The sequence below is a fragment of the Pistacia vera genome, unplaced genomic scaffold (assembly GCF_008641045.1).
Source record: "Pistacia vera cultivar Batoury unplaced genomic scaffold, PisVer_v2 Contig749, whole genome shotgun sequence".
In the NCBI taxonomy this organism is placed as follows: Eukaryota; Viridiplantae; Streptophyta; class Magnoliopsida; order Sapindales; family Anacardiaceae; genus Pistacia; species Pistacia vera.
Genome location: NW_022196611.1, coordinates 78,175 through 102,867, shown reverse-complemented (window position 1 = coordinate 102,867; position 24,693 = coordinate 78,175). Strand labels below are relative to the sequence as shown.

The 24,693-nt window shown below is 35.9% G+C and overlaps 1 protein-coding gene and 2 long non-coding RNA genes across 5 annotated transcripts; all 3 read left to right on the top strand.

Moving 5' to 3' along the window:
- Nucleotides 1–5,904: 5,904 nt before the first annotated feature.
- Nucleotides 5,905–10,015, top strand: LOC116115654 (putative disease resistance RPP13-like protein 1). The gene has a single exon (XM_031401789.1). The coding sequence runs from the start codon at nucleotides 5,942–5,944 to the stop codon at nucleotides 10,013–10,015; it is 4,074 nt and encodes a 1,357-aa protein (XP_031257649.1). The 5' UTR covers nucleotides 5,905–5,941.
- A 1,913-nt stretch (nucleotides 10,016–11,928) lies between these two features.
- Nucleotides 11,929–13,070, top strand: LOC116115625. The gene is made up of 4 exons (XR_004125697.1): nucleotides 11,929–12,435; nucleotides 12,580–12,687; nucleotides 12,770–12,966; nucleotides 13,052–13,070. It is a non-coding gene; the product is annotated as an uncharacterized LOC116115625 (long non-coding RNA).
- Nucleotides 13,071–16,144: 3,074 nt separating this feature from the next.
- LOC116115626 lies at nucleotides 16,145–17,828 on the top strand. 3 transcript variants are annotated; one of them, XR_004125699.1, is made up of 5 exons: nucleotides 16,145–16,210; nucleotides 16,243–16,673; nucleotides 16,770–16,827; nucleotides 16,906–16,991; nucleotides 17,340–17,828. It is a non-coding gene; the product is annotated as an uncharacterized LOC116115626 (long non-coding RNA). The 3 variants fall into 3 exon arrangements; XR_004125700.1 differs by lacking the exon at nucleotides 16,906–16,991 and having other exon boundaries at nucleotides 17,340–17,827; XR_004125698.1 differs by lacking the exon at nucleotides 17,340–17,828 and having other exon boundaries at nucleotides 16,906–17,309.
- Nucleotides 17,829–24,693: the final 6,865 nt, after the last annotated feature.

Here is a 24,693-nt window from a genome sequence, read left to right as displayed (position 1 = left end):
GAGGCTCCGCGGTTGTATCCGTTTGCTTGCATGGAACAATGCCCTTGTAAACCTCACTATGTCTTATGATCCAATCGCATTGTTTGCAAGTATCTCTACAAGAATCGTACATACTGTAGCAATGAACAATGCCATCCTATAGAAAATCGCAGGAGAATATAATTCTTCTGACAGACAAGTAATGAAACTTAAAATCGTAAAACTTATTATTCTTGAGTGTTTTTTCACCAAGATCATGTTCCCTTGAATGAAATGAAGTTTAAGGACCTTATTTGAAGGAAAAGAATTTGTTATGTTAATTGTTATTTCAGGAGTCGAATCGGCAATGCACAAAAACAAGTATGACAGAAGAAGAGTTATTGACAAGATAAGTTTGACCAAATGACCAAGAAAAAAATTGGACTTCTTATTTATAAGCTGGAGGGTTACCAAATATAGTACATTGAATTTCGTTTTTCTATTTAGATCTAAGGTTTCGAGGAAAAATAGTAAATCTAATGGGAGTTGAATATATATAGCCCACTTAATCATTTCCATTTCGAAAATGTACAGATTTTATTAAAATACAAACTAACTTTATAATCAGTGATTATCAACTTACTACCTAAAACCCCAAAAAATGTTCTAATATATAATGTTTATACTCTTAATAAAACAAAAAAAAATATGTTTCTAATATATATGTTAGATTATGCTATACTAACAGATTTGATAATTTAACTTTAACAGTATGGTTTAACATATAATGAAACCAGTTAAAGATACTAGATAGGTAGATTTTTTGTTTTTGTATTTTCATTAAAGATTATTAGGTTGATGTTATTTTGTGGCTAAATATTCGTTTAACAAAATTTTTATGACTTTAAAATTATTACTCATAGCTTTTACTCATTTTTAACTTATAAATTTTAATCAAATCCGAACCTTTAGATCTAAGATCCTATTTATATTTGGTTCACCCTTAATTGGGTTAATTGGATTTGTCAAAGGCCACTAACAGCCACTACTTAAAATGATCAACAAAGGTAACTAAGTATTATTATTTCCTATTACGGATTATTATCATATATTCAATAAAAAAAGGGGGTTTATAGACACCCCTATTATGTTTAATTATCACAACCAAGATTTTCGAAAACTTTAAAAGCTTCCCTATAATTATTGAAATTGCCTGAGAAAGGAAATCTTTTAAAAATAAAAAGGGGCATTTAATATGTAACATTCCTGTTTGTTACTCTATGTCTCTTTGGTTTATTAATATCATTGGTCATTGTTAAACCACCACTACTAAATTTATTGTTGTATTGACAGTTGTTCAACCATCTGCTTTAATCTTTTAAAATGGGGTATACAAAAAATTTAACTGACTTGATATAACCTCGATAATATTGTTATAACCGAAGAAGAAGTCTAAGTAAAATTAAATAATAGGCCAAACTAAATTTACAATGCCAAAACATCACATGATAATTATGAACCAGTAATTGAAGCCTGGTGACTCACATCATCTTGAGGCCTTTTTTTATGAACAGGAAGAGGACTAATATATAATTTTTTTATGAGTAGTGGTTGCAATGACATTCCTTCAACAGGCACCCGGTATTTGAAATATTTGTTTAGGGTATAGTAAATGTGGCTGATGTTGGGTTGGTTGTCGTTGGAAGCAGTGTGTCGTTAGTGAAAAATTCTAGTGTGGGGTGGTGCGGGCCCTGTCCCCAACAGTGACCAAGACGCATACTCGAGATCTCCTCGCGAAAAACCTATGTCCATTCGGTCTTGTTCGATCGTCTTCCGAGAGAAGGCGGCGAAAAAAATGGAATTGTCTCGTGTGAGTGCGGGTTAAAAACACTGGGTGAGGCTATTCCGAAGCCACACATCCCCACACGATGCAAGCGCACTAAACAGCGATATCAGTACAGCCACCAGGGTTTAATAAATAAAAAAGTCCAATCTTTTGTGTTGAGCTTTAGAAAGGTGCGCTTTAATCTCGCGAGCAAAAAAAAAGAAGGAGTGGAGGGGAGGGAGTGGGGGGACATGGGGGGGGGTGGCAAATGAAAAACGTGGGCACGATCTGGTTACGATTCCTCGGAATGTTGGGAGTATTAGCCGATTCGACAGGGGGGACATTACGATTACAGAGCATGAAGTTGACACGAGGGAGATAGAAGCAGGTCCACTCAAAATACTATACGCAAGGCGGCGCAGCGGCGGGAAGAACCGAATGAAGGGTAAGAGGGACATAGGAGTGGCGGGAGGAAGTACAGAGGGGCGCCGTGCGAGGGAATGCCTCAAAAAAGCGGGGAGCCGGAGTAAGAGCCGGGAGAACAAGAACTCACGCAAAGAGCTAAGGGAGCGGGTGTAGGCCGACGAGCAGGCAGTGGCGAAGGAGGGTGGGGGCATGCCAACAGGAGGGAGGGGTAAATGAATAATGAGAAGAGCGGGCGCAAGGGAACGCGAATTGCTGCGAAGCGGGCGATCACAACTGAGAAAGAGCGGAGACGGGGAAAAGGGAAATAGAGCCGTAGGGAAGGGAATTTCTCTAGAATCAGACGATGACAGGATCAGCAACAAAGAGGATAGGCCTCCGCCGGGAGCATAAAAAAAGCCGCAAAGTGGCCCCAGGCTGCAATTGAGTGGTGCGAATAGAGCACAGATTGTGAAACTCTGGGGAGAAAGGTGGGTCACAACAGGCTAACAGTCGGGAGGGCAGCTGATGTAGGGAAGTGGGTTGCCTGCGGGGAGAAGGATATTGATCTCAGGTCTGCGCTTGGAATAAGGAGTGAAGGAGAAAGGTATCAGGTCAGCGCAGTGAATGGCATTTAATGGTAGGTACCCAGAGTCCGTTCTAAAGTTAATAGAGGCAAGCAGGGGTGACCCGGGGTAGAGCGAGAGCAAGATAAACGAGTGACAAAGGCTGAGCTATACAGGGGGGAGGGGGGAGGACCAGAAAAGGAAATCGACGGGAAAAAGGGGTGTGGTGTGAACCAATCGACCAAGGACGACTAAGAGAGGAACACACACAAAGGGGGGGGACGCACGAAGACGCCGATAAAATGTGTCTGAACGGTTTGAAGGGTTGGGGCGGCTCGGTACGCTAATTCGCTTCTCAGGCAGCGATTGACAAGGTAAAACCCTAGGGGATCTCTGTGTAATTAACTCAAAATAACATTCAAAACCTATATTTTAATTAAACAAATATATTTTTTAATTTGTTAATGTATCAATTTTGAATAATTAATATAAAGTTTTAAAAATTTTAAATGTTGAATCGAGAAAATATGGCATACAGGATTTGGACTAAACATTAAAAGATAATCAATACAAAATTTAAATAAATTGTTTTTAAAAAAACTTAATGATTAATTATTTCAAATCAAATTAATAAAAAAATACAATTAAAAGATACTAAAGTTATTAATCATTACAAGTTAAATGAATAATCACAAAATATAGCACTTGGGCTTTGATAGATTAAGTTATTAATCCATGAAAGACCAGGAGGGCATCACATAACTTGTGGGGACAATTACGTAATTCTGTATTCAAATTCAAAGTTAATTTTGTCATCTACTTAAGCAATAATCAGCTCTTCGAGGGCACTCAGCCAGAACACTTAAACTGAGTCAACTCAATCTCACTTGTACGCACTTGTGTGTTTTCTCTCTTCAAATATATACTTTTAAATTCTGATTTTACCATATATTTTTTAATTTTCAAGGAATTGGTTAAAATCAACAAAAATAAATAAATAAATACATACATATATGTATTACTTCTTGGAAATCAGTGTAGAAAACTATGTATAAATTGATCAATCTGGAACTATTCTTTACTTTAATCTTTATCTCTTGAGTTTTGTTAAACTAATTAATCAAACACTAATCTAATTAATTGATTGAATTATCATTTAATTTTCTTTCGTGAAATTTCGTGGAAGGTGACCGGCTGATTATATAGGCTAGTAGAAGTTAAATCACTTGCTGATGCTTGGAAATTAAGTGAATTGAAGAAAAAAACAAGACATTGAAAAAGCAACCACTATGAAGTTGAATTATTGGAATGGTGGAGCCAAGACTTTAAAACCAAAGTTGCAGACACTTCTTGGATTATCTGCTTTAATAATGAACACTTGACTCTTGGATGTCCATTCTACTTTTTCTTTATTCACAGTGAACGGTTGAGAGAAAAAGGAAGAAGCCTCTTGAACTTTCATTTTCTGAGTCTCTTTCTTCTTCTCTAAATCTATTCTCCTAATTTCTCCTTTTCATTTCTTATCACAAATTCAACTACTCAAACACCAATTTCCATCTCTTCATCTTGCAGACACTGCTTGCTTGAAGAATCCACTGTTAAGAAATCCAGAAGACCCTCATATCACTAATTTCAGGTAAGGAAAAACAACATTCATATCACCACCGCTTTTATAAATGAGTGTAGAGAAATTTAACAAAACAATCATTATTATTTATAATTTTATAGTAGCTTCAGAATTCATTAATCATCATGCTTAAAGAGTTATAGTTTATTGCATTTGAGTATGTAATAGTTCAAGGANATAGTAGATTATAATCATCATTTGTGGATGTAAGCGTATTGGCTTGAACCACATATACTCTAATTTATGCTTTTAAATTCTGATTTTACCATATTTCTTTTTATTTTGAAGGAATTGGTTAAAATCAACCAAAAAAAAAAAAAAAAAAACGTAAGTACACACATATATGTATCACTTCTTCGAAATCAATGGAGAAAAATATGTATAATTATTGATTGGATTATCATTTAATTTTCTTTCGTGAAATTTCGTGGAAGGTGACCGGCTGATTATATAGGCTAGTAGAAGTCAAATCACTTGGGCTGATGCTTGGAAATTTAGTGATTTGAAGAAAAAAACAAGACATTGAAAAAGCAACCACTATGAAGTTGAATTATTGGAATGGTGGAACCAAGACTTTAAAACCAAAGTTGCCGACACTTCTTGGATTCTCTGCTTTAATAATGAACACTTGACTCTTGGATGTCCAATTTACTTTTTCTTTATTCACAGTGAACTGTTGAGAGAAAAAGGAAGAAGCCTCTTAAACTTTCACTTTCTGAGTCTCTTTCATCTTCTCTAAATCTATTCTCCTAATTTCTCATTTTCATTTCTTATCACAAATTCAACAACTCAAACACCAATTTCCATCTCTTCATCTTGCAGACACTGCTTGCTTGAAGAATCCACTGTTAAGAAATCCAGAAGACCCTCATATCACTAATTTCAGGTAAGGAAAAACAACCTTCATATCACCACCACTTTTATAATTGAGTGTAGAGAAATTTAACAAAACAATCATTATTATTTATAATTTTATAGTAGCTTCAGAATTTATTAATCATCATGCTTAAAGAGTTATAGTTTATTGCATTTGAGTATGTAATAGTTCAAGGATCCATAGCTTCGGAAAACCAGTTTCTCTTACTTTCACTCTCACTGTTCTTAATAATTATCAATGGTGTGAAATAGTTTATCACTATTCTTAATAAGAATCCATTGTTTTTTTTTTATTCTTTTTTTTCCTGAATGTCTCTAAATATATATTTAGAAAACTGGTAAGGTCGAGTCAGTACCAGACTTGGTTCAAAGGTTCATTGCACTGTCCTAAAAAAGTTCGATTACTGTTATTACTACAAGAAAATTACATACAAATTACTAACTGATTATCATCGTTCTCTTTCTTGATTGTTGCTCTTCATCTGATTATCACCTTTCTCCGTATGAGAATTTTAATTCATTCTTATCATTTCTTCCTACGTAGTCAAAACCATGCCAGTGGGAGAAGTCTTTCTTGGTGCTTTTCTTCAGGTGCTGTTCGACAGATTGGCGCCACATCAGCTGTCGCTCTTTCCATGTGAAGATGGGATACGTTCAGAGTTGAAGCAGTGGAAGAGAAAGTTTCTAATGATCCAGGCAGTGCTCAACGATGCCGAGGAGAAGCAACTGACGAACAAGGCTGTGAAAATGTGGATGGACGATCTCCAAGACTTGGCTTATGATGTGGAGGACATCCTGGATGAATATGCCACTCAGGTTCTAGAGCGGGAATTGATGACAGAGCAATCGACAAACAGAATTGCTGATTATTTCTCTTCTTGGACTCCAAGTGCTCTGATTTCCCAGGCTGATATGAAGTCAAAGATAGAAGAGATAACTTCCCGTTTAGAAGATCTCTGTGAAGAAAAGAATGATCTTGGCCTGAAAGAGATTGCTGAAGGCTCATCTACTGTTGCATGGCAAAGACCACCTAGTACATGTGTGCCAACTGAACCAGCAGTTATCGGAAGAGATGCTGATAAAGCCGAGATACTTGAAATGGTGTTAAGCGATAAACAGAGTGGTGGCAGCTTTCATGTGATACCCATTGTTGGGCTAGGAGGAGTTGGCAAAACAACACTTGCTCGGGAGGTATACAACGATAAGGCAGTGTCAGATTTCAATCCAAGAGCTTGGACATGTGTTTCGGATGATTTTGATGTTCTGCGTATCTCCAAGGCAATTCTAGAGTCAATCACTGCATCAACTCGCACTCCAATGAACTTAAATGAAGTGCAGGTTCAGCTGAAAAATAATATAGCAGGGAAAAAATTCTTGTTAATCTTGGACGATGTTTGGAGTAAAGATTATGACTCGTGGGAAGACCTAAAGTCTCCATTCTTGGCTGGAGCACCAGGAAGTAAAATAATTGTAACTACACGTAGCAAAGATGTGGCATCGACAATGGAACTAGAAGTTCGTTATGACTTGGAGCTTCTGCCAGAGGATGTTTGCTGGGCCATATTTGAGAAGCATGTAAATGGGAGTAGAGTTATTGCTGCAAAAAGGAATATGGAATTAATTCGGGGGAAGGTTGTTAAAAAGTGTAAAGGCTTGCCGTTGGCAGCAAGAACGCTAGCTGGCCTTTTACGCTCTAAGCAAAAATATGATGAATGGGTGGATATATTGGACAGTGAAATTTGGGATTTGCCAGAGGAAAGTAATATTCTCCCAGTCTTAAAATTAAGTTATTATCATCTTCCGTCGCATCTTAAGAGATGTTTTTCTTACTGTGCAATTTTTCCCAAGGATTATCAATTCAACAAGGAAGAACTTGTACTTTTGTGGATGGCAGAAGGACTTATTCAACAATCAAACCATAAGAAGCAACTAGAAGACCTAGGAGGCGAGTATTTTGGTGATTTATTATCGAGGTCAATATTTCAACGATCAAGTATCAATAATTCAAAATATATAATGCATGACCTTGTGAATGATTTGGCTCAATGGATATCTGGAGAAAGGAGTTTTAGATTGGAGGATGAATGCAGTCTCATGTCAATAAAAAGATTTGATAGAATTCGACACTCTTCTTACACATTTAGACGTTATGAAGTAAAAAAGGATTTTGAAGCTCTCTATAAAGTTGAGTCCTTGAGGACGTTGCTGAGAACATTCTTGCCATCACGGCACGAAAACACTTACGTTACTAAAACCCTTTTTTTGGATTTATTGCCAAGACTCAAAAAATTGAGAGCACTATCTTTAACAAACTACCTTGTGATGGAACTACCCAGCTCAATTGGAGATCTAAAACATCTAAGGTATATTAACCTTTCTAAAACTGGGATAAAATATTTACCTGAGTCAACATGTTTATTGTTCAATTTACAAAGTTTGATGTTGAGATATTGTCGGTGTCTTGAGAAGTTGCCTTCACACTTGGGAAATTTGATCAATCTACGCCATTTTGATATTAGAGGGTCAAAATTAATAATGGAGATGCCATTGGGAGTGAAACAGTTAAAATATTTGAAGACACTGTCAAATTTTATTGTTGGTGAAGGTATTGGATCTAGCTTGAAGGATTTGAAAAGCTTAAAGTTTCTTTGCGGAGAGCTCTGCATTTCACATTTAGAGAATGCAGTGGATTGTCAAGACACAACAGAGATGATATTGTGCGAGAAGAAGGACTTAGAAGCGTTGGTACTAGAATGGAGTTCATCTAATCCCTCGCAAGATGAAGCAGTGAAAATTGTTCTTGACATTTTACAACCTCATGAAAATCTTAAAAAGCTCACAATAAGAAATTATGGCGGCCAAAAACTTTCATCTTGGATAGGAGATCCATCATTCTCCAACATGGTGGATTTGAAATTGGATGGATGTGAAAACTGCACAACCTTGCCTTCGCTAGCACTGATGGGCTCACTTCAGAACCTGACAATCAGATTGATGGGAAAAATAAAAAACATAGGTGGTGAGGTTTATGGAGAGGGTTGCTCAAAGTCTTTTCAATCGTTGCAGACTCTTTGTTTTGAGAACTTGCAAGAGTGGGAGCATTGGGACCCTGTAGAAAATGACCATGTCGAAAGATTCCCTCGTCTCCAAACACTTTCAATTTCTCAATGTCCTAAACTCTCTGGAAGATTACCTAATCATCTCCCTTTGTTGGATAATCTTATGATAAATGGGTGTGAGCAGTTAGTGGTTTCATTTTCAAGCCTTCCAATGCTCAGATCATTAGTAGTAGATAGATGCAAAGGCATGGTTTGTTGTAGCCCTGTTGATTCAGAGGTGCTAAACTCCATGAGTACAGGTGGAGAATCAAACTTTCCAGTGTTTAGAAGTTGGTCAAGGGAGGGATTTCAGAAACTAGAACATCTGTCAATTGTTGGCTGTGAAGAGCTCATACATTTATGGCCAAATAAGATTTGTCCAGAGAATGCACCACAAGAGTTGAGTTGCTTCACCTCCCTTCAAGAGCTGCATTTAAAAGAGCTCCGAAATCTTGTTTCGTTTCCAGATGGGTTACTTTCAATCTTGAGCAGTGTTACAATCACCAAATGTGACGCCCTAACATCCTTGCACGAGGGGTTGAAGCACAGCAATGCACGTCTCAAGTATTTAAAGGTTGATGGCTGTCTTTCTCTAAAATTCATTGTGAGAGGCCGTTTACCTTCATCTCTAAATACGCTTGCTATTTATGGATGTGAAAACTTGATGTGCGTTTTGGATGATAGAGAAGATATTTGTACTTCTTCTCCATCTTCTTCTTATTCACTGGTACACAGGGACGACGTGGACAACACCAGCACATCTCTTCTCTACGAATTAATCATATATGAATGCCATTCTCTGACGCATTTATCGTCAACAGACCAGTTACCTTCAACACTCGCGAGGCTTTCTATTTTACAATGTTCAAGTCTCGGAACCTTGGGACAGTTATCTAAGGGACTTGTGTCCCTTTCTATTATCGACTGCCCAAAGCTAGAGTCACTGGCAGCATGGAGTTTTGACTGTAACATGCCCATTGAGTATCTTTCTATCCAGGGATGTGAAAACCTTAAATCCATTCCGGAGGGCTTACACACTCTTTGCAAACTACGTCGTATGAGTATCAGTTATTGCTCAAGTCTTGTTTCGTTTCCAAAAGATGGGTTTCCTGACACTGATTTAGAAGTATCTATCTCCTACTGTGAGAAACCACAAGCCCTACCTAGCCGCATGCACACCCTCAAATCTCTTCAAAAGCTATCCTTATGGGAATGTCCTAATATCGAATCCATTACAGCAGAAGATTTCCCCCCCAACCTAAAATCACTTGCACTTCCTCTCAGTATCTACAAGCCACTGACTGAGTGTGGTTGGCACAAACTTACCTCTCTTAGAAGTCTCTCAATTTTGGGATCATCTTTTCCAGAGGAGGAGATCATAGAAATGAAGTTTCCCACCTCTCTAATTGATCTGAGCATTGTTAGCTTCGCGAAATTGAAATACCTATCTTCCAAAACTTTCCAAGTTCTTACATCTCTTGAATCTTGGACTATCGGTGATTGCCCAAATCTCACATCCTTGCCAGACCTTCCATCCTCACTTTTGTCGCTATATATTTATGAATGTCCTTTAATAGAAAAACAGTGCAAAAGGAATGAAGGACAAGAATGGTCCAAGATAGTTCAAATCCCTCGCGTTGCGGTAAATCATGAACTCATCTAAACTCTGGAAGAGGAAACGAGCTCAATCCGATACTAATTCCTTCCATCATTGTAATCAATTTAGGTACGTCAATTTTTGGCTCATAGAACAATTGTTATTATTGAGAGAATTTAGAGTTTTACAAAAACAGAGTGCGAATTAACAATTTTGTCACTTCATGCAGGAAGAAACTGAACAGTCTGACACCTAGATGCAGAATGCCAACATTGCAATGGCAGGGGTAAGCTTTACCATATGGTTTCTTAAGACAATTTTTAGTCTCACTTCTGACTAATTAAAATTAATGAGAGAATTGGTTTAAGTATATTCATTTCGTTCATTTCTGGTAGTACCCTAAGCTCTTTAAGCACTGAGTTGATATCAAGGTTTGTGTTTTTCTTCTACCTAGTAATTCATGGAGCTTAATTTGGATGTGGAAGGCAATGATACACTATGTAGATTACAGAGCTCTGGAGGTGTTGGTGTTCAAATGTTGCAGTTTAGATTGCTGGAGTGTTATGGGAATATCAGTGAAGATTCTGTTGAAGCCTTTCAAAGGTTATGATTGTCCTTTGCAGAAAAAGAGGGAAAAAAAATAAATAAATAAAAAAACAGCAATCTACACGAGGAAGAATGGAGCTTCTTCAATCATTATCTAGGGCATGCCTTTATACTCTTTTCAGGTCTGACAAATTCTTGCACCTAAATGATACAGTTATGTCACAATTGTATACAATTTTATGTAACAATTGTAGGAAGAAACCAACTTCAAAAACATTATGTCCACATTGCAATGGCACTGTTAAAGCTTTATCATATCACATGTTAAGATAATTAAAAAGAATTTTGGTTCCTCTGTTTGATAACCATCTAATACAAAATCATCCAGTATCTATCAAAGAATCCTTCACTCAACTTACCATACTAACTTTTTTATACCATTTTTCAGCTCAATGTAGAAAGAAGCTAACAGCAGAGCTCACCATATTATGGATACAACAATTATTGACATCTGTGTTAATTAATTTTTTTTCATTTGTTTCTTTGAAGTGTTCTTATTTACTGATTTAATTATTTTTCAGAGGGACTAGAGTACAGCTTCCTTTCAAAATTTGAAGCTCAAGGGCTTGCTACAATTAACTGCTTCTTCGCCTCATTTGATTCTTTGAAAGTTTGTAAGGTAATCAAAAGGAATTTGTGGAATAATTCAAACTCTTGATATTTTGTAACTTTTTATGTACATAATATCCACAGATACTGAAGTTTCTTTCTATACATAATATAAAGTCACAAAGTTGCAATGTCTATACTAGTTATTGACATCTGTGTTAGTTTTGGGGCATGCTGTTGGCAATTTTGGTCATTGGAGAAATTGAATAGGAAAATTGTTTTAATGGCCCGGCATCTGACATTGTGTATACCTTAACTTTAAATCTGAATCCAAATTCTATAACATGAATTGGTAACTCTAATTTTGGAGGGTTTTGGTGCATGAGTTTAGAGAATATATTGCAATCTGAATATCTTTCTGATCTACATCCTTAATCTACATCACTTAGACAAACAGAAGTATGCTATCTTTCTTTGAAAATAAATCATGTTATTATGTGACTTTAGTTATTATGTGACTTTCTTTATGCAGGTTCTGTGTAGCAGATGTTCTCCTTGCTTTGTAATACCTCCATATACTTGGGATTGTTTACTGGAACCTTAAGCCAGAAAATGTTCTTGTAAGGGAAGATGGACATATAATGCTCTCTGACTTTGGTCTTTGCCTTCGTTGTGCTGCAGCCTAACAGTAGTGAAGTTGTCAACACTCGGGTCTGAAACCCTGAAAAAGAATCCGGTTTATTGCATTCGACATGCCTGCATCGAGCCCTCGTGTATCAAACCATCAGGTCTTCCCACTAAAACTTGTTTTCTCCTCAATCCTTTTCAAAATCCAAGAAAGTTCGGAAACCAAAGAATGAAACCGGGAACAGTTACCCCACTGCCAGAACAGATTGCTGAGCCAACCAACACTCGCTCCATGTCGCTTGTGGGAACTCACGAGTACCTGGCGCCTGAAACCATCAAAGGTGAAGGGAATGCGGTGCTGTTGATTGGTGGAATTTTGGGATCTTTCTGTATGAGCTATTATTTGGTAAAACTCCCTTCAAGGGCTCCGAAAACAGGGCTACCCTGTTTAATAGTCCAAATAATTTCTCTTTCACAGCTATAATTTTTGTTGTCTCTAACTTTCAATTTTAATTACAAATTTGGTAAACATTTTCATTTCTAATGCTGGCCGAAACTCTAGACATTGAGCACATATCAAAGTTCTACTTTAAAAAATTCAATTGGTTTGTGTTTGGTGGACAGGTGGCTTTTCTTCTAATAAATCATAGAACTCCTTTCGGATGTGGAAGGCAATGATAATGCACCATGGTTTGCTCAATAAAGTCTCTGCTTGAAGAATGAATTTTTGGTGTAATATACAGAGTTCATAGTAAGAAAAGTAATCAGAACTATTACTGCATTGTAGTTAGTTTAGTTGGATTCAAGAAACCAACTGTTTTTATGACTTAAAAATTTCTTTCTTGAAGGTTTCTGCTATTCCTTTGTTAATTTTCCAAGAGGTGCTGCTGTTCAAATGTTGCAATTTGGGAGCATTATGAGAATGTTGGTGAAGATTCTATTGAAGCCTTCAAAAGGTTATGATTTCTTCTTGTCATGAGACCAAGTTATTCTAGTGTTATGATGGTCCTAATCTCAAATCCTTTACCACTTGTGCAGTTTAATATGAATGATTGTCCTTTTCAGAAAACGCAGGGCGAAGGGAACGAAAGACAAGAGTTGTTGAAGATATATAGCCACAATATTCCTTGGATTAACATTGATCACAAGTTCGTCTACCATCCCTACGAGGAAGGATGATCTTCGATTAGATTCAATCCTTTAATTACAACATTCCATCCTTATGCTCTTTTCAGGTCTGTCAAATTCTTGCACATAAACGGTACCATTAGTCACAATCACAGTTTATCAAATGAAGTTTTAATTATGTCACATTTGTAGGATCCAAACAACTCTCGGATACAATACGTCAACATTGCAATGGCACTAGTACGCTCTATCATAAGGCACCTTAAGATAATTGAAAGACATTTATTTCCTCTGTTTCATAAGTATCTAGACTTCTAGTAGCAAGTTTCCTTTGATAAATATTTACTAGGGTTCTTTTCAGATGATCAATTTATATTACTGATGAGTGGAGAGAATAAGGAAGCTGTGACAGCCGAGGTAATTTTTTTTTCTTTAGAAGTCTTGATGCATTTCCGAAAATATTGCGTAAATTCATTGTCCGAGCTTGGTCTTTGTAGCATCAATCGATGTTGGTCTATTGTTACTGTCTTCCATGATGCGAATCAGCCCCTTGTGTTTCATTAGCGGCATGGAGGAGAGGAAGAGGAGCAGCAACGGAACTGCTTAGACATGTGCTAGGTGAATATGATGAACTCAAAATCCGCAAGTATTTTTTCTAAAAGCCTGCCCAACTGTCAAGACATTATCCATTTTGGACACCACGCGTTCTGAGAACTTAGGAGCCCGTCCCAAGCGACGTGGGATATCACACTCTTCTTCTTGACGCACAATGATACTACGAAGAATATGCTTGAAGGATGAATATCTGGAGTTATTCACAACTTCAATTGTTTTTTATGTGTTTTACATTTTCTTTCAATTCCTGTATAATTGCGTGCAGCTGCATGTTCTTTTTAAGTAGAATTTTTTCCGAGGGAGTAAGGCTCATTATGTCCCTCATCGGGGTGTAGTCTTTTCTTTAATCAATAAAATTTCATCGAATGGTCGAGGTTGCTTCTAAAGGGAGAAAAAAACGAAAAAAAGAATACTTATTGCTATACCTTTGTTTATTATTGCAAATAACCGAGAAAAAATTTCAGTATTCCAAGTCACTGTTATTGGATTTCCATTTATTGCCGTTACACCGTTAACTAAATCACCGTTTTAAACGTCAGTGATTCTCATTCATTCCGGCAATTGCTTCGTTTTCTCCTTCTTCTCCGGTTGTTCATTTTTGAAAAAGCCTGACTGTAACGCCCAAGTAACGAGCAATCATTTCACTAATGTCCTCTTTGGCTTCCACAACCACCAAAAGAATCTATCAAAACCCCCCCCAAATTTAAACCATTTTCTCAGAACAAACCTCAAACGAAACCATTAAACAACGGCCATCGTCATAAGCTTCGAGCTTCTCAAATGGAGAACAGCATCTACACCTTTCTTTTCTCACCATAGACCGTTGGGAGTCTCTGAACCACATGGACTACAAGTTAGCTTCACTCAGACTGGTTCACGGGAACCACATGGTTTGAGATTTCTAAAGCTTCTGGTTTGGAACTCAATCACTTGACTCACTTACTTCGTTTAACAGCTGATCATGTTCCTGTTTAAAGCTAGAGTGTATGATGATGCCCAGGTGATATCGAGGCAGTTATCTTAAAATTTCTTCACTAAATATTTTTCTGTTAAAACAGAGCAGCAGAAAACTTGTTGCACACAATGTGCCAAATAAAGACATTTATTACAATCTTGCTCAACCATTAAGAACAAAAATTTCAATATATTGCAAGTGATTCATTTCACCTTCCTTAACAAAGTTGTTGACTAATAGAATACTCTGAATCGACTGAAGGGCTTTAGAGGTTACCAAAAGGTAGTCCACATGGTTTTACAAGGAACTAAAGAACCAAATAATTCTATTCGCATGCATTGTCTGTCCAATGTCCAATGTTGAAGCACACCAACTAAAGCGCCAAAATATTCTATTTGCATGCACTTTTTTTATCATGCCATCTACCAAACTGTGTTACATTATCTCAACGTTTGTCTTGAGAAATTTCGGATTTTGCGTTGTAAAAATATTACATCAGTTCCCGAAGGCCTACACACTCTTCGTAATCTTCGTCATTTTGGTATAAAAAGTTGCCCAAGTCTTGTTTGTTTACCGGAAGACGACCTTCCTAATACTGTTTCAGAAGTGCTTATCAATAATTGGAGGAAGCTCAAAGCTCTATCTCTTCAATGCCGAACCTTATATGAATTTCCAAATATGGCTTTCTCTCCTGAACAAATTGAACTCTGCACTTTACTAACCTCTTGTTCATGAACTCAGCTTCCTGGAAATTAATGCTCCACTGGAATATACTGAAATAAAAACAGAGTACAAAATTGACTCATATAATTTAATATGATATTATGTTATAAATCACCACAACGACAACCACCACAAACACTCACCACTACAACCCCAAACACCCAACACTAACAGCCAACAAAACACTCAACACTACCTGCAAAAAAACACCCAACACTGATTTAAATTTCACATGGAATAAAATCAACAAATAAATCTAAAAAAGTGAACAAATCTTTTTCAAAATCTCTTAATTTTTTCAAATAAAATTCACAATGCCCGAGTGTGGAGGCTTAGAAGTTAGAAGAGAGGCATAGTTACGGCTTGAAGGCTTGAGCTTGGGTCAAGACGTGACAGGCTGCCGTTCGACGGCGACCTTCCACGGTGGCGACCCATGCTCATCCTTGCTCAAATCCGGTCATGGCTGCAGTGTTTTCTTTAATTGGTAAAGAGAGAGGGAAGTGAAGAAAGTGTTTTTATTGCTATATATACATACATATACTTTAGTCACATAATTACCTAAAAACCCCTTAGTTAGTTGATAATTACCAAAAACACTTTGACCAATTAGACCTACACACTCAAATTACCTAAATGCCCTTTATCCTTTGACTTTTTTAACCTTTTGGAAAGGGCGTGTTCACGGCAAGTCGGCAAGTGATTTTTGGGGGGTTCTAATACATTAGAAAAATAATGGGGGCGTTTGTAATTTAAAACAAATGGGACCCCTCGACAAATTAAACTTTATTTATTAAATTATATTTAATTAATAAGACAAAATAAAAGCAAAATTGAATTTGTTCGCAACGATTGGCAAAATTAGGATTGAAATTGGGTTGAGATTGGGTGAAACTTGTATACTTGGTTGTGTGAAATCCTCTTCTTCATTGTTCTTCTTCTATATTGTCAATTGTTTGTAATGTTGGGTTGAAGACATAATTGTTTCAAGCTTGGGTTAGCTTCTGTGCACCAAGTGTTCGATAAATTGCCTCAGTTGGATTTTTGTTACATCACTTGAGGTTGAAGATCCCAAAATCTAACATCACTTGAGGTTGAAGATCCCAAAATCTACAACTCACTGGCAGTGTGAGGCTTCCACAAACTCGCCTCTCTTACAACACTCAGGACTAGTAAATACCCAAATGCAGTCTCTTTTCCAGGGGAAGAGATGAAGTTGCCAACTTCTCCAACTTCTATGAAAATTGAAAGCTTCACAGAATTGAAATACCTATCTCCCAAGGTTTTCCAAAATCTCACCTCTATTGAAGGGTTGTCAATCTATGGTTGCCCAAATCTTACATCCTTACCAGACCTTCCATCCTCGCTTCTGCGACTATATATTGGACGTTCTCCTTTGCTGAAACAACGATGCAAAAGGAATGAAGGACAGGAGTATTAAGATTGATTGAAGGTTCACTTTTAGAAACTGTGGAAATGGCTGGATCGGTCAATCACCTCACTTCATTCTTATGGGCTATTCAGGTCAGTCAATCTCTGGAACCAACACCATTAGCTTTTATCAAGACCATTTAAATTTTATAGAACAGAGATCTAATTAATAGCATGTGGCTCCTGTAGGAACCAACTGAAAAGTATGAACTCTGGGATGCAATATGCCAACATGTCAATGGCAATGGTAAGCTTTACCATTTGGCGTGTTAAGACAATTTGAATTCTCACTGTTGATTTATTGAAGTCTTTTTTTATTTCTCAGCTAATAGCAGAGCTCACCTCATGGACATAAAACTTAAATTAAATTTTTGCAAGGCTACTTTTCATTCATCTTGCCAATAACATAATGTAAGAAATTGCAATTCTATTCTATTCAGGCTCACTTGTTGATCATCAAAATTATGCTTCGGCTTGGAATCTGATTGTTCTCACATCAGTTAGAAAATAACATCTCATTTTGCATTTATGTTTCTTTTGTTTGTTTAAGGGTATTTATTTATATTTCATTTCGGTGGAAGCCAGTGGACTATTTGAAACTCTGTTCTTGAAGTAAACCATTTCTTTGTGCCATTGATTCTTCTAACTATTATTCAATGAGTCAAATTATGATGTTTTGCAATTTTTGAGATTTATAATTTCCATAGATACTAAGCTTTTTTTTATACTATGAACACCAAATTTGGGTTCCTTTTATAGATGATAACTACATGTTGGTGATTGGACTTAAAAAGAAAGTCGTGATTGCAGAGGTAATGTCCTGTTTCTTCTGATGCCTTTTCATTCAATCAGTGGCCTGAACTCTTTTGGCATTGAACTGATACCGAGGTTTTGTTAAAACAAGGAGCTCAATTTACAGTTGGAAGGAAATGGTACACTATGCTTTGTGGAGCTCCAGCTGATTTTATCCCAATACAGGCAGAAGCAGCAGAGACTATGCTTGGAGAACAAATTTTTAGAGTTATTTAGAGAGTTTGAATCCAAAAGTCATGTGTCACAAGTGTAGTCAGAACAACTATTATCATATTTTGCCAATTCTTGGAGTTCTTCCTGAGGTGTGAGTGCAGAAATGTTGGGATCTTGGTTGCAGAAGAGGTCTCAGAATGTTGATTTTTGGTGCATTGTGGCTCAAATATGCCAATTTTTTCGTTAAGAGCAATACTATCTCTCATTTTGTAACTTTTCTACATATTGTCTTTGGTCATTGTATTTGTGAATTGAGTGAAAAAACAATAACACATAAGATGATTAGGTGATTAACTTGTCGAGTAAGAGTCCTAATTCATAGGATCTTAACTGAATTAGGAAATAGGATATAGGCAAATTTAGGGTTTAGAGGGAACTTTGGGCTCTTTGGAGTGACCATTGGCTGATGGGCCTGAGCCCAAGTAGGCTAATGTGAGGTCCAATTCGAAGTATGACCTTGGTAGTTGAATGACCCAAATAAACTGGGTTGGGTGGGAACTCGCCCCAAACAAGTTTTGTTGCCATGCCATCCCTTGTCTGAACTGAAGTACCTAAATGTCTAAGTCTCTAATTTGACAAGGACCAAAATGTTAGTTTTTGGGATTAAAGTGATACTTAGATTCTACTGAACCTAAAATTTGGAAGCTAGATGTTATTTGCCAATTCATGAATAGTTAGATGAGTGAGAGTAGGTAGACCCTCAAATAAATAAATAAACTTTAGAGAACTTTGGTAAAAGACAACATATATTTCTTATTCATAAGTCTTTTTGTAGTAAAATCCTAACATCTAAAAATTTAATATAAAAACATTATGTTTAAATTTCATTTAGTACCGATAACATGCATGTACTAGGTATGGGCCTTTTCGTGAAAATCCATCCTTTTCTTTTTGAAAATTGTTGATCATAAATAAAGTATTTTGTAAGAGTAGTGAAAATTACAAATGAGTAGAGAAAAAGACGGGGATGTGCTCTTGTGTCATATAACTCCCAAAAATGTTTAAGAGAATATTATGCACTTGTGTACTGTTTTCTCTCTTCAAATAGTGGATTATAGTCATCGTTTGTAGATGTCGGCATACTGGCCTGAACCACGTAACTCTAATGTATAGTTTTGAGTTCTGATTTTATCGGATTTCATTTTATTTTGAAGGAATTGATTAACCTGTATAAGGAAAGACGGACAAAATATGTATATGTATTGCTTCTTAAAAGTGAGTGTAGAACAATATTTACAAGTTGATCAATTTGTTCTTCACTTACCCTTTTATCTCTTGAGTTTTGTTAAACTAATTAATCAAACACGAATCAAATTATTGATTGGATTATCATTCAATTTTCTTTTGTGAAATTTCATGGAGGGTGGGCGGTGGATTATGTAGGTCAGTGCAATAACTGGAGGTTGGTGCTTGGAAATTCTCTAAACCAAACACACTATGGACCAGTATGAAGAAGCAGCCAAAGATTTTAGGTGTGTATAATTTAATTTTGAGTTGAATTATTGAAATGGTGGAGCCAACGCCAAAGAATATGGACCACTACGAAGAAGCAGCCAAAGATTTTAGGAGTGTATAATTTAATTTGGAGCCGACGCCATAGACTTTTATCCTTTATGAGCACTTGACTCTTGGATGTCCATTTTAATTATTCATAGTGAAGCGTTAAGAGAAAAGGAAGAAACCTCTCAAACTTCTCATTTTCTGAGTCTCTTTCTTCTTCTGTCATCAAACACTAATCTAATTATTGATTGGATTATCATTCAATTTTCTTTCGTGAAATTTCATGGAAGGTGACCGGCTGATTATATAGGCTGGAAGTGAAATTTCGTGGAAATTTGTGATTTGAAGAAAAAAAACAAGACATTGAAAGAGCAACCACTATGAAGTTGGATTATTGGAATGGTGGAGCCAAGACTTTAAAACCGAAGTTGCAGACACTTCTTGGATTCTCTGCTTTATGAGTACACTTTCCATTTTCCATTTTACTTTTTCTTTATCTTTCATAATGAACACTTAACTCTTGGATGTCCATTTTCCATTTTATTACTGTTGACTGAAAAAGGAAGAAACCTCTCAGACTTTCATTTCCTGAGTCTCTTTCTTCTTCTCTAAATCTATTCTCCTAATTTCTCCTTTTCATTTCTTATCACAAATTCAACAACTCAAAACACCAATTTCCATCTCTTCATCTTGCAGACAGTGCTTGCTTGCAGAATCGACTGTTAAGAATCCAGAAGACCCTCATATCACTAATTTCAGGTAAGGAGAAACAACCTTATAATTGAGTGTAGAGAAATTTAACAAAACAATCATTATTATTTATAATTTTATAGTAGCTTCAGAATTCATTAATCATCATTCTTAAAGAGTTATAGTTTATTGCATTTGAGTATGTTATAGTTCAAGGATCCATAGCTTCGGAAAACCAGTTTCTCTTACTTTCACTCTCACTGTTCTTAAAAATTATCAATGGTGTGAAATAGTTTATCACTGTTCTTAATAAGAATCCATGGTTTTTTTTTTTTTTTTTTTTCCTGAATGTCTCTAAATATATATTTAGAAAACTGGTAAGGTCGAGTCAGTACCAGACTTGGTTCGAAGGTTCAATTTCACTGTCCTAAAAAAGTTCGATTACTGTTATTACTACAAGAAAATTACATACAAATTAGTAACTGATTATCATCCTTCTCTTTCTTGTTTGTTGCTCTTCATCTGATTATCACCTTTCTCTGTATGAGAATTTTAATTCATTCTTATTATTTCTTCCTACGTAGTCAAAACCATGCCAGTGGGAGAAGTCTTTCTTCGTGCTTTTCTTCAGGTGTTGTTCGACAGATTGGCGCCACGTCAGCTGTCGCTCTTTCCATGTGAAGATGGGATACGTTCAGAGTTGAAGCAGTGGAAGAGGAAATTTCTAATGATTCAGGCAGTGCTCAACGATGCCGAGGAAAAGCAACTGACGAACAAGGCTGTGAAAACGTGGATGGAGGATCTCCGAGACTTGGCTTATGATGTAGAGGACATCCTGGATGAATATGCCACTCAGGTTCTAGAGCGGGAATTGATGACAGAGCAATCGACAAACAGAATTGCTGAATATTTCTCTTCTTGGACTCCAAGTGCTCTGATTTCCCAGGCTGATATGAAGTCAAAGATAGAAGAGATAACTTCCCGTTTAGAAGATCTCTGTGAAGATAAGAATTATCTTGGCCTGCAAGAGATTGCTGGAGGCTCATCTACTGTTGCATGGCAAAGACCGCCTAGTACATGTGTGCCAACTGAACCAGCAGTTATCGGAAGAGATGCTGATAAAGCCAAGATACTTGAAATGGTGTTAAGCAATAAACAGAGTGGTGGCAGCTTTCGTGTAATACCCATTGTTGGCCTAGGAGGAGTTGGCAAAACAACACTTGCTCGGGAGGTGTACAACGACAAGGCAGTGGCGGATTTCAATCCAAAAGCATGGGCATGTGTTTCGGATGATTTTGATGTTATGGGAATTTCCAAGGCGATTCTTGAGTCAATCACTTCATCATCTTGTAGTCTACAGAACTTAAATGAAGTGCAGGTTCAATTGAAAAACAAAGTAACCGGAAAACATGATCAAGAGTTTTCAATCATTAAAGAATCTTTGTTAAGATAATTAAAAGAATTTTTTTTGATAACCACATTATGATACAATAATACAAGTTAAGATGAACTGTTCAATGTTTCATTCATCTTGCTAGTAACTCTTCACTCATCTTCGATGTATGGTCATGAAATCTGTCAAGCATGGAATGTGTTGCACTCGTAATTTTTTTAATTTCATTAATTTCTTTGGTTTCTTTGAAGTGTTCTTATGTATTCATTTAATTAAATTCAGAGGGACTACACTACAGATTCCAGTCAGAATTTGAAGCTTAACGGCTGCTGCAATTAACTGCTTCTTCAGCTCTTGATTCTTTGAAAATTTGAGTGCTGTCTGTAAGTAATCAAAAGGAATTTGTGGAATAAATCAAAGCTCTTGATATTCGTAATTTTATGTACATAATATCATAGATACCGAAGTTTCTTTACAATCTACTAATGAAGTGTTTTGTGTCATGGATGATATTTCTACTGTATCACTTCACCTTTCTGAAAATGGGGTAGGCAGCATATTGGGGCACAATTAGAACTCAATAGGATACTAATTATTATATGAAGTTATTACATATCTTAATAGGGTATATAATAATTCAACGGACAATGATAGGAACATCAATATAACTGTTTTAACCCTGAAGATCGGAACATCAGAGTAAAATTCCAAAGGCCAAACTAATATTGCCGGCTGGTGGAGGTTCAAGAAACTAAGACGCCAAAAGTTGATTTTGTTTTCTTCAATTCTTAAGGTCATCTTGGGGGCATTGTTTTATGAATAGGTAAAGGACTAATAATTTGTTATGATTATTAATGCAACGCAATGTACATTAACTTGAAAAGAGAACATTTTCGTTGAGTGCATCGCAGAATTTTCTTATTTTCCTTTCACACACAATTCGCCAAACAATTTCCAATATCAAAAATCTATCATCTTTTTATTTATCAACTGTTGACACAGAGTGAGCAAAAGTTTTCGTTCTTGCAGAAAGTGAGTGTTAAGAAGTGAAGACTACCCTGAATCACAAACTACAGGTAAGAGAAATCAACTAGGTTATTCTACAAATTTTCGAAACCGCACTGAAGTTTAATTTCACATTCTTTTGACTTGAATATGCTTGTTTTTGATTTGAAGTGGGGTTTATAATATACCACCTGGTAGGTAGATAAAGCATATAGATTTAAAAAAAAATTCATACTTATGGCATCTAAAGTTTATCCAAAAGTAAGTGCAAAATTATTGCAAATAATCTCACTTGCTGTTTACAGACTTTGAAACTCAACAGGAGATATAATTATTCTGTTATGTTGTTCTGAAATCTGAACCAACACAACAACTTGTAAATCAATTGTCAGAACAAAATCTATAAAGCATAGAACGTCTTTTTTTATTTCTTTATATTTAATTGGCAGTTGTAATCAATACACTACCTAATTTGGTTCAGTAATAATATAAATTGAAAGTGTGTTGAACCACACTTAATAAAATATTTTAACTTATAATAGAATTTATTTTCAAAAGAATTGTCATTTTAGCACTAACTGTTGCATAAACTACCACATGACAAATTGACTATTACCAATATCAAAAACCTTTCCACTCTTTCATTAATCATCTGTCGACAGAGAGAAGCAGGTAAAAGTTTCTTGCTTGCAGAAATTTGATGTCAAGAAGTTCAAGACTATCTGAAAATCGCAAACTACAGGTAAACTATAATTCTCATAGGCTTAGACAATTTTTAAAGCAGCTTGTTCATTGGTTTCTGCAAATGTTCTACATCTGTAATTAGGCCAAAATCCTGAAGTTTACTCTTCATGAGTCCGATCCGGTGTTTTTTCACATTCTGTTGACTTAAATCTGTTTGTTTAACTAGTATAGTGCGATCATTGTAATATGGGTCTTTTCAAAGGATGGTCCTAAATATATATTAAAAAAACTTGTAAGGTGTGTCAGTACCAGACTGGTCAAAGGTTCAATTGCAGTGTCATAAAAAAGTTCGATTACTGTATTACTACAAGAAAATTACATACAAATTAGTAACTAATTTTCATCCTTCCTTTCTTGATTGTTGCCTTAATTCTGTATTCAAAGTAAATTTTTGTCATCTACGTAAGCAAAATCAGCTCATCCAGGGCACTCAAGTAAAACTCTTAAACTGAGTCAACTCAGTTCATTGTATGCATTGCGTGTTTTCTCTCTTCAATAGTAGATTATAATCATCATTTGTGGATGTAAGCGTATTGGCTTGAACCCACATAACTCTAATTTATGCTTTTTTATTCTGATTTTACCATATTTCTTTTTATTTGAAGGAATTGGTTAAAATCAACCAAAAAAAAAAAAAAAAAAAACGTAAGTACACACATATATGTATCACTTCTTCGAAACAATGGAGAAAAATATGTATAATTATTGATTGGATTATCATTAATTTTCTTTCGTGAAATTCGTGGAAGGTGACCCGCGATATATAGGCTAGTAGAAGTCAAATCACTTGGGCTGATGCTTGGAAATTAGTGATTTGAAGAAAAAACAAGACATTGAAAAAGCAACCATATGAAGTTGAATTATGGAATGTGGAACCAAGACTTTAAAACCAAAGTTGCCGACAACTTCTTGGATTCTCTGCTTTAATAATGAACACTTGACTCTGGATGTCCAATTACTTTTTCTTTATCACGTGAACTGTTGAGAGAAAAAGGAAGAAGCCTCTTAAACTTCACTTCGAGTCTCTTTCATCTTCTCTAAATCATTCCTAATTCTCATTTCATTTCTTATCACAAATTCAACAACTCAAACACCAATTCCATCTCTTCATCTTGCAGACACTGCTTGCTGAAGAATCCACTGTTAAGAAATCCAGAAGACCCTCATTCACTAATTCAGGTAGGAAAAACAACTTCATATCACCACCACTTTTATAATTGAGTGTAGAGAAATTTACAAACAACAATCATTATTATTATAATTTTATAGTAGCTTCGAATTTATTAATCATCATGCTTAAAGAGTTATAGTTTATTGCATTTGAGTATGTAATAGTTTCAAGGATCATAGCTTCGGAAAACCAGTTCTCTTACTTCACTCTCACTGTTCTTAATAATTATCAATGGGTGAAATAGTTCAATTCTTAATAAGAATCATTGTTTTTTTTTATTCTTTTTTTTCCTGAATGTCTCTAAATATATTATTAGAAAACTGGTAAGGTCGAGTCAGTACCAGACTTGGTTCAAAGGTTCATTGCATGTCCTAAAAAAGTCGTATTACTGTTATTACTACAAGAAAATTACATACAAATACTAACTGATTATATCGTTCTCTTCTTGATTGTTGTCTTCATCTGATTTCACCTTTCTCCGTATGAGAATTTAATTCATTCTTATCATTTCTTCCTACGTAGTCAAAACCATGCCAGTGGGAGAAGTCTTTCTTGGTGCTTTTCTTCAGGTGGCGTTCGACAGA

Excerpts from the sequence above, each read along its gene's own strand:
- LOC116115654 (XM_031401789.1), top strand. The coding sequence starts at position 5,942 with ATGATCCAGGCAGTGCTCAACGATGCCGAGGAGAAGCAACTGACGAAC.